The 20573-nt window shown below is 44.5% G+C and overlaps 1 protein-coding gene across 1 annotated transcript in view; it reads left to right on the top strand.

The window, feature by feature from the left end:
* Positions 1 to 20573, top strand: part of HLCS (holocarboxylase synthetase) — a 197850-nt gene that overhangs the window by 23239 nt on the left and 154038 nt on the right. The window contains exon 5 of the mRNA XM_030880866.2: positions 3612 to 3794. Within this exon, the coding sequence (XP_030736726.1) occupies positions 3612 to 3794 (183 nt within the window). The remainder of the gene's footprint in view (positions 1 to 3611; positions 3795 to 20573) is intronic.

Raw genomic sequence — 20573 nt, forward strand, 5'->3', positions numbered from 1 at the left:
TGACTTCCTAGAGCCTCATTTCAGCTTTCAGCAGTGAATTTGACCACCCCTGTGCACAGACTTGTACTAGAAAATTGATTCGGCACTGTGGGCGATCCATTTCTCCGAGTTACATAGCAAATCTGCTTGCTGTGCCATTTAAATTGACCCCGTTACTGTCATAAAATTTGATATGCATGCATTGCCCTAGGATAAAAGGCAACATGATGCAGCTTCAGAAATCAGATGCAGGGGATTAGAATGTCATTTTTGATTTTAAATGACTTCCAGTCTCTGTGTGACACGGTCACTGTTTTCTCCTCAGGCTTGTGTCACTACCATACCTTGCTGCCGAGATCAACCAATAAATATTAGCACAGGCTGGTTAGTTTCCTCTTTCCCTGTTCGATTTCATAGTCTTCATTTTTGTAATAAATGGGGCAGTGATGTAACCCAGTAAGAGGAGGACTTCAAGGACAAAACAAACCACAGCTGCTCAGTAGGTGGTGGTCTCACAGCCAGGGAGCTGACACGGAGACCTTAGGCAAGGCATTCGTCGTCGTACAGAAAAAGGAAATTTTGATGGACTTTTCTGCTGATCAGATTTGCAGGGAAAGCTTAAGGCTGTGGGTTAATGCTGACATTCGATGTATCAAATGGACCAGGAGTTTGGCATGAAGTTGTGCAAATAGAGCCTGTGAAATGGATTTGAAATATTTTGTGTTCTTATTAGCTTAGCACATAGCAGAAGTGGTTCTACTTTTATGGCAGAGTTTCTCAACCATGGCACTGTTGAGATTTCGGACCGGTTCCTCCTTTGTTGTGGGGTCGTTTTAGCAGCACTGCCTGCTAGATGCCAGTAGCACGCACCATCCTGTCTGTGACTGGAGACGTTTTTAGTTTTGGCTTTGGGGCTTGTCTAAATGCCTTAATTTTAGACGAAGCCAGGTTACAGAAATGGGCCCATCACTATGGTAACAGCGTCACAGCCAGAGGACCAGGAGGGTGGGTGTGGCACACACATGCGCTGGTGGCCGTTTTTTTTTTTTAAGAAGATGTTGGGGGTAGGAGTTTATTCATTTTATTTATTTATTTTTGCTGTGTTGGGTCTTCGTTTCTGTGCGAGGGCTTCCTCTAGTTGTGGCAAGCGGGGGCCACTCTTCATCGCGGTGTGTGGGCCTCTCTTGTTGCGGAGCACAGGCTCCAGACGCGCAGGCTCAGTAGTTGTGGCTCACGGGCCTAGTTGCTCCGCGGCATGTGGGATCCTCCCAGACCAGGGCTCGAACCCGTGTCCCCTGCATTAGGAGGCAGATTCTCAACCACTGCGCCACCAGGCAAGCCCTGGTGGCCGTTTTGAGGTGCAGAGCCAGACGGCCTCTCTTCTCGCTGCTGTCGTAGAAGCACCTAACCTTGAAACCGACGATCACACTTCGCCCACAATGTCGACAGCTGTGCTTTCTCTCACCTCCTGGAATCCGGAGGCCTGCTCGTAGGGGGAGCTCTCCTTTTCATCCTCGGCATCTCTCACTTGTGACAGGGACTTCTGTAGCACCCTACCCTGGGTGTATTCACTCAGCCCAGGGAGTACATTGGCCATTAACCACACTCGCCCCCCTCCTTGGGCCCAGGTGGGGACAGAACTTGGCTCTTTTGATTTCTGCCACACGTAAGAGGTAATCTCCGGACAGTCACGTGCTCAGGTGAATTAAACGTGACCCGTTGCCATGCTGACCGTCCGTCCCAGCACTGGCTTTGACCCCTGGAGATGAGAGGCACACGTTTTGGGTAAGAATGCACGGTAGAAGGACACACAGTAGGATTCATATACCTTAAAGGAGTTCGCTTTTATGCCTCCTTCCTTTCCTAGGGCTGTTTAGAGGACAGACTCCCCTGCTGCTCGTGGGCAACAGGCTCGGTTGTGGGTGAAGCAGGCAGCCCTCAGCTGGCCCGCTGGAATGTGGGGACTCTGCTGGACAGTCCTCTGCAAACTTTTCAGATTGGCTTCAACTTTCAACAATTGGATTGTTTTAGATGGTATATTTGGGCAGTATTTTTGTTTTGGTTAAGACTTGAGTGGGAATTGAGAGATTTTAAGTTGCCTGAAGGCTGACACTATACTTTTTTAAAATAAATAATTAATTTATTTATTGTTGGCTGCATTAGGTCTTTGGTGCTGCGCGCGGGCTTTTCTTCAGTTGTGTCGAGCGGGGGCTACTCTTCGTTGCAGTGTGTGGGCTTCTCATCGCGGTGGCTTCTCTTGTTGTGGAGCACGGGCTCTAGGTGCGCGGGCTTCAGTAGTTGTGGCTCACGGGCTCTACAGTGCAGGCTCAGTAGTTGTAGCGCACGGGTTTAGTTGCTCCGCAGCATGTGGGATCTTCCCGGACCAGGGCTCAAGCCCCTGTCCCCTGCATTGGCAGGTGGATTCCTAACCACTGCACCACCGGGGAAGCCCCTAGCACTATACTTTTCATTTTATTATAATGTTCTTATAATGTCAGCCGGGTGCTCTGCAGGCAGTGGAATCCCACAGCTGACCCCTGGCAAAAGCAAAGTAAAATAAAACATGGTCAGTTTGCCCTTCTGAGTACTGAGTATTCTGGTATCCTCCAGGCGCTAATGCCCAGTTAAAATCTCATCTCAACAGAGCCAAAAGTTCTAGTACCTTCCTTCATACCAAAACACAGACCATTGATAGGAAGGTTCTAGTTTGAGTCAGCTAGAAGTTCTGGTATGTTGGGATCTCAGTTCCCTGACCAGGGATCGAACCCACGCCCCCTGCAGTGGAAGTGTGGAGTCTTGACCACTGGACTGCCAGGGAAGTCCCAGAACTACTTTAATTTTAACTGTACAACAAAGCCTGAACTAAATACATGAAATTCCAAGTCTTATCAGGGGAAGGAGGGAGGTGGGGCAGCCCTTTCTCGAGTCCGCCAAACCCCATTCCTCTATGTGTATTCCTGCAAACACTCTTAAAGCGGTGACTAAGGCCACTTCTGTCCCCAGGAGTTATGACCAGTAGGTGGAATAGAAGCTTCGAGCATGACCCACTGTGCCTCCCCCAGTTCAGCGGCAACTGTACTTGGGTCCTCAGCACAACAATGTTCCTAAACGTTTGTCATCGTTTAACCGAGTTAAGTGACTTGCCCAAGGTCCCATGACTGATTAGTGATAAAATTCGGGACCTGGAAAGTTACTATCCGGGGTCATTTCCACCAGATCTTTTCAGCCACGATTTTAATGGGCTCCCTCGAATCTTTTTTTTTTTTTGCGGTACGCAGGCCTCTCACTGCTGTGGCCTCTCCCGTTGCGGAGCACAGGCTCCGGACGCGCAGGCTCAGCGGCTACGGCTCACGGGCCCAGCCGCTCCGCGGCATGTGGGATCTTCCCGGACCGGGGCACGAACCCGCGTCCCCTGCATCGGCAGGTGGACTCTCAACCACTGTGCCACCAGGGAAGCCCCCCTCGAATCTTTTTATTGCTTGTTGTTCCCTCCCAAATATTCAGGTTCCAGGTTTATATACTGTTGATAATTAGGATTCATGTTCAAGTTTTCAGAACAAGTAGTAAAGCCACTGCTTTTCTTTACGTCGCTAAGTGCCTCTGATTTACATCGTGGTGTCTTTTTCCCTCAGGTGCACCTGGAACTACCTCCCAGCTCTCTAGTAGTGCAAACACAAGAAGATTTTAACCTGCTCAAATCAAGCAATTTTAGAAGATACGAAGTCCTTAAGGAGATCCTGACGACGCTTGGCCTAAGCTGTGATGCAAAACACGTTCCTGCCTTAACGCCTCTTTACTTGCTGTCGGCAGCTGAGGTGAGTGCTCGGCTGGGAAGGGACCTCCTCAGGTGCCCTTCTTCCAAACGGTGACCCTTCCCTCAGTCGTTGCCTTGCAGTGGGTTTCAATTTTGTTTTCTGTTTTGATTTTCCATTTCTATTTTGACTTCAGGTTTTGAAACCGTCTTAAAGTTGTCCAAGTATAACTAATTTCTTTGGTGTTTTATGTAAGGGAGGGAGAGAAGAACATTGGCGTTTAGAGGGAGTTGTGTCTTAAAGTTATGTGGCCCATTCCACTTGAGGGGGGAAAAGGTCACTCTTCTATGTGTCAAGAGTGTATTTGGAAACCGCAGTTTATTCAGTTGGGATTAAAAGCCTTTGTTTTGATTTGGACCTTCCTCAGGGAATCTTTGGACGGGGAAATCACAACTTTTGTTTCTTTTGTGCTGAAGTCTGCCATCTTGTGGCAGAAGGGGCTCTGGATTTCAGTTGATATCTTTTACTTTTGTGTAAAGGGAAAATGTCATGGAGTTGGGATCCTATGTATTCAGGAATTTTCCTGGCCTTTTGTCTGCATTTGATGTCTGTGGCTGCTACCTGGTTGGGCAGGTTGCCACATTCTCCAGGTGTGTCTTCTCAATCTTTTTGCTTTGCCAAGCTGTCAATTTCTTGTTGATTGTGGTAAATTATTTTGTGGGACTATCTCTGTCTCCCCTAAATGGGGAAATTTGTGAGTTTAGTGATGTAACTGTATAGTTTCGGCAAATACCTAATAGTCCAGGTGACTCTAAGCACCAAACTTCCCTGCTTTACCTGGAAAAGAACAAATTATACCCTCTCTCCGAACCGTTTTAAAAGAGGAGGAATTCTCTTTTGGGTTATTCTCTGTCCCTTAGCAAACTTACTTTTCAGAAGAGACTAGAGCTATGAGTTCTCTGGGTGGGATGTGCTCACTTGGGGGAAGACATATAGAATCTGAGAGCATTTAGGATTTGGAAACCTTACAGAATTATTTGAGGACTAGATGAAATTGTATATATGGAAGTTCTGTGTAAATTGTATTATTTAAACCTTAGTCCAGGGACTTCCCTGGTGGCGCAGTGGCTAAGAATCTGCCTGCCAATGCAGGGGACACGGGTTCAATCCCTAGTCCAGGAAGATCCCACATGCCACAAAGCAACTAAGCCCGTGCGCCACAACTACTGAGCCTGCACTCTGGAGCCCGTGAGCCACAACTACTGAAGCCCGTGCGCCTAGAGCCCGTGCTCTGCAACAGGAGAAGCTACTGCAATGAGAAGGCCATGCACCGCAACAAAGAGTATCCCCCGCTCACCGCAACTAGAGAAAGTCAGTGCGCGGCAACAAAGACCCAACACAGCCACAAACAAACAAAAAACCCCATTAAACACCTTAGTGCAATTATTATTATTATGTTATTGGTGTTGTTGGGAGATTGAATAAGTTAAAAGTGTATAATGTGCCTAATAATGGCCTGGTGCCTGGTCTAAAACGACTAAGTAATTTTTTTTTTTTTTTGGTAAATTTATTTATTTTATTTTACTTATTTTATCTTTGGCTGTGTTGGGTCTTCGTTGCTGCGCGTGGGCTTTTCTCTGGTTGCGGCGAGCGGGGGCTACTCTTCGTTGCTGTGTGCAGGCTTCTCATTGCGGTGGCTTCTCTCGTTGTGGAGCACGGGCTCTAGGCGCACGGGTTTCAGTAGTTGTGGCACGTGGGCTCAGTAGCTGTGGCTCGTGGACTCTAGAGCACAGGCTCAGTAGTTGTGGCACACGGGCTTAGTTGCTCTGCGGCATGTGGGATCTTCCCGGACCAGGGCTTGAACCCATGTCCCCTGCATTGGCAGGCGGATTCTTAACCACTGCGCCACCAGCGAAGCCCTGCCCTCTTCTTAATGGGTGTTCTTGGGGATTGATGGTATGACTTTTGTTTGCACCTTCATCTCAGGCCTCAAAGCTCCACATCATTTATCTCTGTTTTATGTGTTAATAGAAGGAGAAGCAACAGCTCTGTTCTGTGATTTATTAAAAAGTATCAAAATAAAGCCAGTCCTCAGAGCTTCAACACTTAAAGAGGACCCATTTATAGACCTCCCCCCCACCTTGGAGGGATGGGGCAGAGCCTTTAGGGTGAGGGTTTCTGGCCCCTAGGGGAGGTGGCTGTCACTCTCCTAGACCTTCTCTCTCCCTCCTTTCCTGAGCGTGGAGGGCTGAGGCTGGACTTGTGAGGGCTGCCTGCCTGCTCTGAGGTCAGGGAGCGAGCTAGACCCAGGCTCGCCCCTGCCAGTGCTCCCTGACCTTTCCCGTGAGTCCTTGTCATCATGCTGGTCTTGGGACTGGGGCCTCCTGACTCTTGGACGTCGCAATGGAGAGGAAAGAGTGACCTGCTCTCTTGTTATTGTCCTGTGAGCACAGGCTTGGAATTCTAGGTTTTCCCATCTCCTTTAGAATGGGCATAACCTGAAATACCTAAGGCTTTGTATTGTGTGTCTGTGTGTGTTACAATACACAGTAGATGCTTCATATTTTTGTCCTTCTGGCTCTTTAAACTGCCTGGGGGTGGGAGGATACATTTTCTCCCATTCATTGGTAACCCCCATTCACAAACCATGGGAATGCAAAGCTTGAACAATATTAAAGCAAATATCTATTCTATATACACATACATAAACACGCCACACAGACCCCAAGCCGACCAAGCCCTTTATTATATAAACACTTTGGAAAAGTGTCATTTTGAGCGATGTTCACGTCTCATTGCGGGCCCTCCACTTGGTCTGGTTGATCTTAGGTATCTATCCTGTGGACTGTTTTCCCTCCCAACTGCTTCTCTCTGAATTCTGCTTTACTTTGGGAGCCCAAGGAACTGAGTGCATGAATGAAAGTATGATTGTTACATATGTATATCCTTCTTTCTTTTCTTTTTTTTTTTTTTTGCGGTACGCGGGCCTCTCACTGCTGTGGCCTTTCCTGTTGTGGAGCACAGGCTCCGGACGTGCAGGCTCAGCGGCCATGGCTCACGGGCCCAGCTGCTCCGCGGTATGTGGGGTCTTCCCGGACCAGGGCACGAACCTGTGTCCCCTGCATCGGCAGGCGGACTCTCAACCATTGCGCCACCAGGGAAGCCCCTGTATATCCTTATTTCTTAATGTTTATGAACTCCTCTTAGAAGACCCTGAATCTGCTGTAGAAGGAAGTGTAAGAATTCAGGGTTTTAGAAGTGTGTTTTCCTGGAATACAAGTGCTCTGAAGGATTATTGTGCAAGTGTAAAGGTGGCTACTCACCAACGGTGCTGGTCTTTCTGGAGGCAGCTGGGCGAGGCTTCCTCGTCTTTCTGATGCCGAGACATTTCGGAACACCTTCCCGTCATTGTGCTGGTGGCTGAGTATTATAGATACGGATGCCAGATTGGGAATGGAATGGGATCGTACTTTCTATTCTGAGCCTTCTTAATCGATCTCCTTGCTCCCCATGGAATTAAGTTACACGGAGAGGATCCTGGCATCCCGTCACCTGTTACATACGGCCCGTCTTTAGGTTTCTCACCTGCCTGTTGGATTAGATGCCTGTGCTGGCTGTTCTTTTTCTTTCTTTTTTTTCTCACATCTTTATTGGAGTATAATGACAATGGTGTGTTAGTTTCTGCTGTATAACAAAGTGAATCAGCTATTCATATACATATATCCCCATATCTCCTCCCTCTTGCGTCTCCCTCCCTCCCACCCTATCCCACCCCTCTAGGTGGTCACAAAGCACCGAGCTGATCTCCCTGTGCTATGAGGCTGCTTCCCACTAGCTATCTATTTGACGTTTGGTAGTGTATATATGTCCATGCCTCTCTCATTTCATCCCAGCTTACCCTCCCCCCCACCCGCCACCTCGCGTCCTCAAGTCCATTCTCTACGTCTGCGTCTTTATTCCTGTCCTGCCCCTAGGTTCTTCAGAACCTTTTTTTTTTAAATTCCATATATATGCGTTAGCATATGGTATTTGTTTTTCTCTTTCTGACTGACTTCATCTGTGTGACAGATTCTAGGTCCATCCACCTCCCTGGCTCTCTGCTTCTTGCTTCCTGTAAAATACTCTGTGCTATTGGGGATCAGAGATCTCTCACCACACGGTGTCGCTGCTGAGCCAGGCTGCCCGGTGAGCATGCAGAACTATATCCTAGAACTATAAAGTGGCTCTTCAGATATTCGCTTTTTTTTTCTCTCTACATCAGTTTTGCATAGTATAATTTAGTAATTTTCCATTATATCGGTGGCGCTTTTTCTGGGCCTGTAGAAATTATTTCATAGTCACAGTTAATAATATTCATCTTTCATTAAACATTTACTGTGTACTAGGTACTATTATAGGATAGACTGTGGAAGAACAAAATAAACACACTAGTTATCTAAATAGTTTTACTGCATACCAGCTGTGTTTATACAGTTTGGTGCCTGGAGACTCGCTCTTTATACCAAATAGCACAGAAGATTTATGAGGCATCTGTGTGCTTCCATATTACAGTGATATAAATGGAAAAAAGATAGCATGTGATCCAAGTAGAAAAAACAACATTCACCCAAAGTACAGTCAGCCCTTGGCATTTGCTGGAGGTGTGTTTCTGAGACCTTCGTTGACACCCAGGCACCACAGTAGCATGTGATTTCGCTATAAAATCCAGTCACATGTGACTTCATAAGTGTCACCATGCATGACACCATGGGGAAACAAGGCTCCACTGAGGTGCAGATGCTGGGTGGCCCAGCTGGACTTCTCTGACCGAGGTCTTCCCATTTAATCGAATCTCCCAGGGGCAGGATTGAAATTCAGGCTTCCACAAAATTACGATATGTTGTAAACCATAAAATGCACGAGCACACATACACCACACACATATGTCCACAGAAAAAAGACTGGAAGGAAATACAGTATATATGGAGGATATATTTCAACAAGCTCTGAATATCTGATTTCCTATCTATTCCACTGTGGTCTGGGTTTCCTTTGGTGAGATGCAGGCTCAAGTTTCAGCAAAATGTCAGCAGTCTATGGTGACACATCAGCCTCATTTACGAAAAGGAGATACTAAAACAGTGACAGTATTTTTTTTCTAAGCTCTTTTACAAATTCATGTTTTTTGTTGTTTTTTTTTTTGTGGTACGCGGGCCTCTCACTGTTGTGGCCTCTCCCGTTGCGGAGCACAGGCTCCGGACGCGCAGGCTCAGCGGCCATGGCTCACGGGCCCAGCCTCTCCGCGGCATGTGGGATCTTCCCGGACTGGGGCACGAACCCGTGTCCCCTGCATCGGCAGGCGGACTCTCAACCACTGCGCCACCAGGGAAGCCCCAAATTTATGTTTGTTTGTTTTTTTTTATGAAATGAGCTCTCTGAGAAATGTAACCTCACCCCTGCAGTTTTCTTCTACGTGTATTCATTTGGGAGCAAACTGCAGTCACTCACAGGAGTCCCGTTTGATGTCAGGAGGCATCACTTTAAACCTTCTGATGCCATGGACAGGTCCATCTGTCTCGTCAAAAGTTGGATGCTAAGTGCATAACTTACACAAGGAAGTGTATGTAACCTTTGTTGATTTGCCTAACCATAAAATCTTGTTGCTATTTTGTAGCAACAAAATAGCATTAAATCTTGGAGACTTAATGGTGATTTTATTAAATTTTAAAAATTTCTTTGTACTTTCCAAATACTCTGTTATGAACATGTATTAATTTTATAATGAGCAAAACCAGTTATTAAAAATTAAAAAACAAATTACTGTATGTCATTGGACTTTGAAGGCATCCCATAAATGGTCAAAACTTGAATGTTAAAAGGCAAGGACCCTCGTGTAGATATTGATATTTTATTTAATATTTGACACCTATATTAATTATTCTAAAAGGGTTGGCTTTGTTAGTAAATGGCTTTACTCTGGCTATGACTATTAGGTTTACTTTTGAGCCCTCAGGTCGGCCTGTGTGCGTCTCAGGGCCTCAGCCGTCCGTTCGCTCCCGCAGCTGGAAGGTGCCTACTGGTGGTTGTTCCTAATTCTAGCGTCCCCACCCCTGCTTGGATGTAGCACTTTCTTGACTATCAAACTATTTTGAACCGTTTGTCAAAGGAGACCATGTATGTATGCTGACATCTCCGGGGTGAGGGCTTTCAAACAGATAACTTCCTTTCCGGAGGCGTGACTAGAGCCAGAGACTCAAGAGCCACTCAGGGGCCCCAGGGTCTGTGGAGCGGGACTGCTGGGCGGCCACTACTCCCTCCCACCATCGGTGGTGACCGTAAGTTAGGAAGGACACACCTTTCCTGCGGGGGACACCGGCGTGTTTGTGAGCGACGCTGATTTTATAGAAAAGCCACAGTTCTTTCCCTGGCAGAACCTAAAGTCCAGTTGGTCCAGAAACTCACCCTCTTGTTTCCGTTTCTTTTTTCTTGTTTCCCCACCCACTGCCAGCGGGTCCCTTTCCACGCCCCTGGGGCAGGAGGAGGGGCCGCTGTGCACAGCCCTCTGCTGAGGCCGCGGGGGGGGGGGGGGGGGGGGTGGGACGGACGGACTGGGCCTTCCCTCTTATCCTGGGGTATCGCCGCTTGGGTCTGGGGGACACGGGCTTCTTTCTGAAGCAGTAAAGCTGGGATTCTTTGGGGCGTTCCTCACAGCTCGTAGCTAGTGGCATGGAGGCGACCTGAGCATCCGAAGCCAGCAGGACATAGGCAGGGAATCCTGCCAGAGGGTGTGTGGTTCCTTTGCCTCGGGGTCAAGATGGAACCATAATAAGAAGTGACAACTGGGTTTGTTATTAAAGAAACTGGGCAGAAATCACCACGTTGTGCTTGTGTGTGATTTTGGTGGTGTGGAACTGTGGGGCGGATCATGTATGCTTAAAAACAAAACCTGGTGCAACATTTCATTTTGAGTCAACCCCAAATTATTTGTTGTGAAACTTTTCCCTCCCTGCCCAAACAGGTTTTTTGTTTGTTTGTTTGTTTCCAGGGAGGATTTTCTTTTTTGAATTTTATTTTATTTTATTTTATTTTTTTTTATATACAGGTTCTTATTAGAAGGCGGGGGGGCGGGTGGTGGTGGGATGAACTGGGAGACTGGGACTGACATGTATACACTGATATGTATAAAATAGATAACTAACCAAACAGGTATTGTTGATAAGGATAGTTTTGATATCTGCAAATGTGTCGAAAACTGGATTGTCCCTTCCCCCTAGGGAATTACTTTTTCGATGTTGGTTGCTTTATGAAGAAACTTAGACGAAGTCATACCACATGATACTTACCCTTCCTTCTCTAGCCGACCACTTCATTTAGCAAACATCCAAGCGCCTGCTAAGTGTGAGACCTTGCTGTGGAAGTTTCTGGAAAACAAGAGACGATTTCTCATCTTGCTCACATGCTCTATAGTTAACCAAGGGCCTTCCCAGGTGTCAGGATCTCATCTGAGTCTCAAGTGGTCCTGCCAGTGCGGGGAGGGTAGGGAGGGGGTCCTTGCCCCTCAGAGGAGCAAACTGGATTGTGGAGCAGTGAAGGGTCTCCTGTATTTTTCTGAGTCAATTAGACTTCTCCAATTAAGAAAAAAAATCTTTGCTTTCCTTTGTTTTGGCATAGTTATTTGGCACGGAATCTCCCCTCCCTCCACCTTTAATCCTCGTTCTGAATCTTGAATGTACAGCGAGGCAGAAACTTCTAGTGTTCCTCTAGAATACAGCTTAAAACATAGTTTTTAGAGATCCAAATTAGAGAGAAACCCAGAATTCCAGGTGTGCCCTGAATAGCTTTTTTTTTTTTTTTTTGCCCAGGAAGAGGGAATATTTACTTTCTTTCTTACTTACATACAGCCATCAGTATTTTTGTCTGTGGGGTGTAGGCTCTGATCCAGTTTTTGTTTTTCAAGTAACAGAGTCTTTTTCTTTAGCAAGAATATGAGGCAGTAACTGACATCGTCATTTATTAAAATATACAGATTTTCCAAACGTATGCCCTTTCTCCTCTTGGCAATTCCCACCCACCACTCAATAAAATCATCTTTCAAAGGTCATTGTTTGTTATTTTCTTCTTTTAAACACACTATTCAGAGAAAACAAATCACTGGGGATTCACATTATTCAAAACAATATATGAGAAAGTCTGTCTGGTTGTATTTCCCAGTAGAAAGGGCTGGGGCATTATTAAATGATTTGTTATTGTTTTCTTCTTGGTAGACACCAAAAGATGAGACAGAAAAATCAAAGTTAATTAAGTAAAAGCAATCAAGTTTTTTTTTTATGGCAGTATTTACTTTATTTCAGTGGTCTAGAACAAAACCTACACTATCTCCAAGGTATGCCTATACATTAAATGTGTACAATTTTCCGTATGTCAATTATACCTCTGTAGAGCTAAAAAAAAAGTCAATAAAAGAATTGACAGAGAAAAAAAATAGAGGTTAACAGACTGTGTCTCTACAGAAATGAGTTATCTCTTCCTATACCTCCACACTGTTCAACACATATTTATAGAATAGGATAGGCACTATGGTAAGGGCTGAGAGAGTGACATGGACATATATACACTACCAAACGTAAAATAGATAGCTAGTGGGAAGCAGCCGCATAGCACAGGGAGATCAGCTATGTGGTTTGTGACCACCTAGAGGGGTGGGATAGGGATGGCGGGAGGGAGGGAGATGCAAGAGGGAAGAGATATGGGAACATATGTATATGTATAGCTGATTCACTTTGTTATAAAGCAGAAACTAACACACCATTGTAAAGCAATTATACTCCAATAAAGATGTTAAAAAAAAGAGACTTTGGACTTGCCTCGCTTTAGCCATTGGCATGACATGGCTATTCTCCACAGACCTCATTATTCTTCTAATAGCATCAGCCTCAGTATCCACGAGTTACTCATCTGTGGATTCAACCAACCATGGATGGATTCAGAACTTGCAGGTACAGCTACTGGACTACACCATTTTATATAAGGGACTTGAGTATACATAGATTTTAGTATCCTGGGGGGTCCTGGAACTGAGCCCCCATGGATACCGAGAGATGACTGTAGTTTTCTAAAGGATTCCATTAAGCCATCAATTCTTTCTTAACAAAAACCAGGGTGTTCCTGAGTTAAGGCTTTACCTCTTCTTTTCCTCATACTTCAACACCGGCGTGAATGTACTTTGTGAGGCTTTCCGTGTATCGTGTCTCAGAAGCCCAATCACTGCCATCTTTATGAGTCTATCAAATTTTGTTCATTCTAATAGAGCATTACGGATCATCAGACCAGATGTTTACTGATCTGTCTCTCTAATAGACTGTCTGAGCAATTCTTGTTGGGAGAAAATGGTTCCTTCAGTCCTGAATAGATTTTGACTTGTGGCTGACGCGGTGTCGGGGGCAGCTGTTTTACAGTACGGCACCAGCTAAAGAGCAGATGGCAGATTAAAGCAAACATTTAAAAGCTTTTATAGCTATGAAGGCTTTTAAGGGTCTTTCATATACCTCTTTCTCGCCTTTCTTTCTTCCTTTGCCCTTCACCTAAACTAGAAATTTTTGCTTCATTTTAACCGACTTCCTGTTATCAAACATAATACCTATGGCAAAGGTGACATGATGAGTTTGATGTTGAAATGCAAAAGAAATAATACTTGGAATGTTTTCCTTTGCTGCCTTCATTTTATTCTGTTTTTTTTTTTTTTTTTTTTGTGGGTGGGGAGAGGCTTTTCAGCTACTGTACGTGCTGTATTTTTACTTGAATCTTGGTTGCACGAGAAAGTTTCAAAGTGGCTCTGCGGTGAATGCTCTGGCTACAATCAAGGCAGAGACTGTTAATGCACTGGGGGAAATGCAGACAGATACAAATTTGGTTGCTCTCTGCTTTTAATTGGCGTTGTCCCGGTTTGGGTTTTCTCTGTGCTGCAGCTCTTGCTGACTGACCTGGGGAAGGGGTAGCGCCTTGGAGGGAGCATCTTCTCTGCAGTTTCCTTCTGGGGATAGGAAGTACCCTGTTGAGAGAGGGTGGTTTTATTTCCTCAGACTATTTATATCCACTGCTTATGCAGTCACAGATTTGTGGATGGGAAACAGGCTCTTTTGGAATAAAAAATCCTCCCAGACCAAATCCTTTTTGTCTTCTATACCAGCTCCCTAATGGCTGCCATGTGTGAGGGGGTATGGATTATGGCGTTACCTCCTGGGGAAGTCGATTGAAGCTGTCTCTAGGAAGGCTTGCAACATTCTTTAGAACAGATTTTGGTCTCCCAGGTCTAAAAACTACATCCCGGGGAATAAGCCCACACTGGTACCGGGTTTGGGGGCACAGTCAAAGGCCCCTTGTGATCAGGGTCCGAGCCAAGGCCAGGATGAAATGGGCACGGCGGCAAGGCGGCCCGTGGTCACAGCAGAGCCATCGGTTAGTGGCTCTCCCAGCTGCTGAGCTGGCAGTCAGCGCAGGAATGTGGGGTTCTGAGGCCTGAATCCTGTTTGATAAATGTTCTAGTTCAGTTTTCTGGGATGTGAATTATAGCCGGGGAACTCGTTTTGTTTCCGTTCATGCTCATAATCTGAGAATGTTGCTCCGAGGGTTGTGCGGAAAACGTTTGAGAAAATGTTTATAGTATTTCAGGATTTCAAAACTGACATGCAGTTTGTGGACCCAAATGGTGTTTAATCCTCCGTTTCCCCTGCCCGAGCGGGAAGGGTTCAGCGTCGCGGTGTTCCTGTGTCGAATCTCAGCAGGGAGGCCGGGTCAGTACAGGGCGACCTTTCTTTGGCCAAGTTGGCAACAGGAAAGCTCGGCCAAGGTTAGTCTGTCTGTCCATCAGTCACTTTCTCTTGGCGATAAGGAGGGAATGCTGATCGCTTACTTGGTTGTGGTCCTGTTTCGGCCCCTCAGTGGCTGCTTGTGAGTAGCTGCATCTTTCCAGGCACTGCTGTGTCACCCACAGCTTTCTAGGTCTTGTATGTTTCTAAGACTTTCAGTTCTGCACGATCACTCTGCTTGCTTTGTATTTTTCTTTCCTAAAGTGTTTTCAGCCTTTGTTTTATTAATACTATATTTAATAATATAATCATTGGAAGAAATACTGGCATGTAGACTATAATTTTGTTCTTATTAATTGTTGGAGATACTATCCCTCATAGAGAATTCTAGAGCTCAAACCCCATTAGATCAATTGAGGAACATGGCTTTAAATGAAAATAATTTAGTCATTAGAATATTCATGTTAACTGATTTTCTAGTGGCATTCAAGTCTTTACAATTTTAAGCATAGTGAATTACTTTCACTGAACCTTTAAGAGAAAACGCTTTAAGATTGCTGAATTAGGACCTTTCTTGGCGGAGAGGTGTTTTCCCCATTTACCCCCGAGGTTGAGAGAAGACTTAGGTTATAATACATAGACATTTCTGCTAAAAATGAAATGTTCTTTCCCATTGACACATGGAGATTTACAACATCATTTTGTTGTGTCTCCTGTGTGTATGTCCAAGCGTGGAGAGGTAGGGGTGATGGGCAAAGAGAAGGATTGTGTTAGTCAGCTCCTGCACCTCCAAGATTTAAATTCGGATTCCCAATAGAATCTCTTTCAAAGGAGGAGTGCCATCCACCATCACCAGTCAGCAGGATTGCCCAGTTCTGAATGGACACGTTGCCAAGCCATTAGTCAGGATCACTTACCACGAGTCTTTCCTGAGCCCTGAACTGTAAAAACTGTTAGTTTAAATCTACTTGACTTCTGCAGGCAAAGTAAAAGTTTGAAAAATTAAAATTAAAAGTGAATTTTCTTCTAAGAATACTTGTAAAGGTTTGCTTTTCTTTGCCATAGGAAAGTGTTTGACAATTTGTTTTCTGGTCTTTGAGGAAAAAATGAATCCTACATACAGCATTTACTAGGGAGTAACGGAACGGTAGCACCACTAATGCCCCTTCCTGTTTTTAATCTCAGTAAATAAGGAAATACATCTTTTTTTTTTTTTTTTGGTGGTAAGCGGACCTCTCACTGTTGTGGCCTCTCCCGTTGCGGAGCACAGGCTCCGGACGCGCAGGCTCAGCGGCCATGGCTCACGGGCGCAGCCGCTCTGCGGCATGTGGGATCCTCCCAGACCAGGGCACGAACCCGTGTCCCCTGCATCGGCAGGCGGACTCGCAACCACTGCGCCACTAAGGAAGCCCGGAAATATATCTTTTAAAAGAAAACATCAAATTGTGGTTTCATTCATTTAAAAATGATGGTTCATTTTTGTGGAGGTGGGGGGGTGGTGAGTGGGGAATGTCCAGGCTCTCTCTGCCCAGAATTGCCTAGATTATTACTCTAGATTGTTGCCTTCCAGAGACAACTTTGAGATATGCGATGATTTAAGTTTTTCTGTGGCTTTTCAGCCCGTAAAATGCTTTAAATGTCAAAGGTCCGTACTTTCGAAGAGTCTCCTCTTTGTATTTTCCCTTCTTGGTGATGGGATTAGGTCTGGTGTCTCAGACTGGCCAAGTGAGTTTGTCACAGAAGATGGCTTTTTAAAGGACACCGAATTCTCATTACCAAACCCCCTCTATTCTGTCTGGGGAGGGTAGATGAAATGACCTTTCACATCCTTTCTGGGGCTCTGTAGTATTTATGCTGGTCCCAGCGAAGCAATTGGATATGAAAAAAAATTGTTTTTTTAAAACTTTTAAAGCAGTTCCTTTGAATGCATTCTTTTGTAAGAATTTGTGATTATTACCATTTCATCTTTATACTAGAACAATCTGAAGTCATTGATAGATACTTTTTCATAGTTAATTTAAGCACAGTGAAAGAATGTTTTGCCTTCTGCTTTATTTTATGTATTTGAGACTCTCAAATTAATTTTCCTGTTAGTTTAAGAACTAACAATGCAATATATAGGAGCCTCAAATTTACAAACAAGTTGTGTTTTCAAAGTCTGTGTGCTAAATTGGCTGTTTTCAAAATATGGTCCCCGTTATTTATGTCAGTTGGGTTTTCTTACTAGTTCATATATGTCCTTATACTCCATAATGCAGTTAAACTGTGGAATGCCATCTAGTGGTACCGTTTTGGTCAGATTCTGGCTTGGTGGGTCATGAACTCAGTGGGGACACACTAAACATCTCTTTCTATTTCTCCAGTGTCAACTCAGAATGAATTTAACAGCTTTATTTCAGGCATTGCTCGAAAACAGCCATGCTGGAGACTTAGTAATACCGTGGTGTATGTATACCCTTATGGAGAATTAATGAATTTGTACTGGTAGGTTAATACTTTCCTTATATTTAAGAAAACATTTTTTTCTTTCGTAGCAACTGTTGAACCGTGCATACAAGTAAAAGAAAATATTTTGTAGAAAAATTCAAATATACAAAAGTAAACAAAATAATGTAACGAACCCCATATGAATTCATCAGTCTGCTTCACAGTTTTCCATTCTGGTCAATCTCATTTTATCTGTTCCTACCCATGCCTCCTCCTGTATTATTCTGAAGCAAATCCCAGATCAGATCTCTCATCTGTAAATATTTCAGTATGTGTCTCTGAGATAAGAACTCTGTTTAAAAATATAAGCAGTGGGATTTCACTGTTACACCTAAAATAAAACAATTTCCTTCATATAATCTCTTAGTCAGTGTTCCAGTTACTAAATAGACATTTAAAGATGTGTTATATTATCCATGCATTGTGTATAAGCCTGTTGGTTCTTTTACAAAACAAATGCAAGAAGGAAGCAACTAGATATAAACTGTTGTAACTTTTTGGGGGAAGTGATCTGAAAGTTGATTTCTGTATGTTTTGAAGGCCATATTTTAGCTCCTGTTCCGAAAATAGTGGCAAATAACCATTCGTAATAACATGCAAAACAGCCCTTATGAGATACGAGTTTGCTGCCCTTTCAGGACTAAACCTGAGTTTCTTGCCCTGTCTTTTCTGTGACGTCCCGGGTTTCTTTAGCAGGGACGGTATTGATTTTTGCTCGTATGCTTTCGGTTCGGGTTGATGTTTAGCCTTTGACCCAGCCACTTTCTTACAATAAACAGTTTGTTGATGAGAGCAGCTGCCCAGCAGATTGTTTCCAGATTGTTCTCTCCTGGCTGAGGACGGAGTGCACCTTACGAAAAAGTCGGCTTGAAGCTTGCGGCTTCTACTTCCTATGGCTGTCTGCCTTTGAAGCCAACTGTCAGCCTCTGAACATTCTTCTATTTATAGCCAGTGAAGTGGTGTGAATCTGTGGCACTGGAAATGAGGCTTCACTTACTATCTTGACTATTTTATTCCCTGAATGAATATAGCAGCCTCTTCTAGAAGTTTCTGCCATATGAGCAATTCCTGATATTACAGTAGGAATTCCCAGCGTTGGGTATGTGGAAATGAGTGTACTGGGTGGTGCTGTGTAGGGAAGTAGACAGGACATGCTTTATGTTGTGTAGGAATCCATGCTCCTGGAATATTTAAAGATTTCCTACATAATTAAGGAGTGAGGTAACTTTCAAACCAAGGTAAGTATTATCTGCTTCATGTTATTATCTTGGCCTTTTAAAATAAAATTTCATATTTATCCTCCTTTCAAAAGACTACTTCTTTTTGTTGTTGTTATTCTTTTTTTTTTTAAGATGTTGGGGGTAGGAATTTATTTATTTATTTATTTTTTGCTGTGTTGGGTCTTCGTTTCTGTGCGAGGGTTTTCTCTAGTTGCGGCAAGCGGGGGCCACTCTTCATCGTGGTGCGCGGGCCTCCCACCATCTCGGCCTCTCTTGTTGCAGAGCACAGGCTCCAGACGTGCAGGCTCGGTAATTGTGGCTCACGGGCCTAGTTGCTCTGCAGCATGTGGGATCCTCCCAGACCAGGGCTCGAACCCGTGTTCCCTGCACTAGCAGGCAGACTCTCAACCACTGCGCCACCAGGGAAGCCCTGTTGTTGTTATTCTTAATGCAAGTGACTGGTACCCTAAGGATTTGGCAATTTATGTGACTTAAAGGCGCACCTTAGTTTGGATTTTTGCTGCTTCCCTAATCACCGCCCAGTTGTTACCTAGAATGGCCTGTCTGCTTGCAGCAACCTTCATTAAGGCAAGGTCGGAACTTTCCGCCTCAGAACCAACACTTTTTACTCAACTGGCCACCAGGGGCTGCTGTCAGAATGGTGCGGCTGAGCTCACCTCCCTAGAGGCAAGTTTACTTTTTCTACAACCAGTAAATTTTGTTAAGCTACCAATCCTGGTTTCAAAACTCAGGTCTCACTACACAGCCTCCAGTTACCAAGCCTGCTTATGGCTGTATCCCTTCCAGCCAGCTATTACGTAGAACCTGGACCCGATTCAAGACCTAAGATTAAGATTTGTGTGTTTTTCATTCAGTGCCAATAAGCTGTTATTAATACACTGATTCCACGTATACTGAAAAACTCCATGAAACGCACTGGGGTTTGTGCTCAGGGAAGAATGTCCTGCGTTTGGACTGTTCGAGATCGGGGCCTCTGGAGGCATGGCCTGTGACAATTAAAATCGGGTTTTTGAGGGTGGTGTTCTTGCCTGAAATGACCTTCGTTACCCTAGTGCAGGCAGCATGAAGGGTTGTGCTGATTCAACTAAGATGTGAATGCTAGAAGGTATTCTTGGTAGTAGTCATTTGGTTTTTCTTTTCTTTTTTTTAAACAAAGGCTGCATCTTTGATGATTCCAGGATTAACAGCAGAACAAAAATATCCAGTGAATGTTGGAGCTGGCAGAGGCCTTAGAGAGCTTCTGGAGCAAATCCCTTCGTTTCTCCTCAACTTTTTATTAAAAAAAATTAAAACCTAAGCAAGGGTGAAAGAATAGCACACAACTCCCATGTAGCCTTCACCTGGATTCACCACTGGTTAACGTTTTACCACAATTTGATAAAGAGGGTTTGTTTTTTTCAAAAGATGTGTATGCTACTGTCTTCAAGTAAAGCACAGAACTTACTGTAAGTTATTTATGAGAGTATGAGTCTTCCACATTTTTGTTTCTAGGAGTTGGCAAGAGAGTGGCACTAGTTTCCACTTGGCCCTGGGCTCGTTTTCTTTATTTGAAGTAAAACCAGTAGCCTACTGGTTTGTAATGGTTCTGGATAGCTGGTTGTCACCCTACTGGGCTGTGGGCACATTCCATCTTCACATGGGCCAGCATGTACAAAATTCTTAGAATATATCTTAAAGGTCCTAAATTTTAGAACATAAAACATCTTAGAGCCACATGCTATGAGGACAACTAGTTGATCTTTTATGCCCAACAAAGGAATTCTACCAACCCTGATCTAGGAAAATTCCACTGATGACCATGTTATGTATATAGGATTTACAATTTTTCTTTCAGTTTTCCAACCCAAGTATTGTGACTTGGAACCTTAGATCTGACTGATTACTTTTATATTAAGGTTAAAAAAAAATTTTTTTTTTTTAGGGTTTCCCTGGTGGCGCGGTGGTTGGGAGTCTGCCTGCCGATGCCGGGGACACGGGTTCGTGCCCCGGTCCGGGAGGATCCCACATGCCGCGGAGCAGCTGGGCCCGTGGGCCATGGCCGCTGGGCCTGCGCGTCCGGAGCCTGTGCTCCACAGCGGGAGAGGCCACAACAGTGAGAGGCTCGCATACTGCAAAAAAATAATAATAATAATTTTTTTTTTTTGTAAAATAGTGTACAAATGCTGTTGTATTATGTGAATATCTGCCTACCCCATTAAACTGTAATACAAGATCATCTGAAGGCAAGGAACATATGTTGTTAATACTTGTATCCCTTTTCCAGTATTTTGCCTATAGTAGGCGTTTAGTAAGTGTGTTTTGTTCGAAAACTTAAAAACATTTTGGCATTT

This window comes from Globicephala melas, chromosome 4 (genome assembly GCF_963455315.2).
Source record: "Globicephala melas chromosome 4, mGloMel1.2, whole genome shotgun sequence".
In the NCBI taxonomy this organism is placed as follows: Eukaryota; Metazoa; Chordata; class Mammalia; order Artiodactyla; family Delphinidae; genus Globicephala; species Globicephala melas.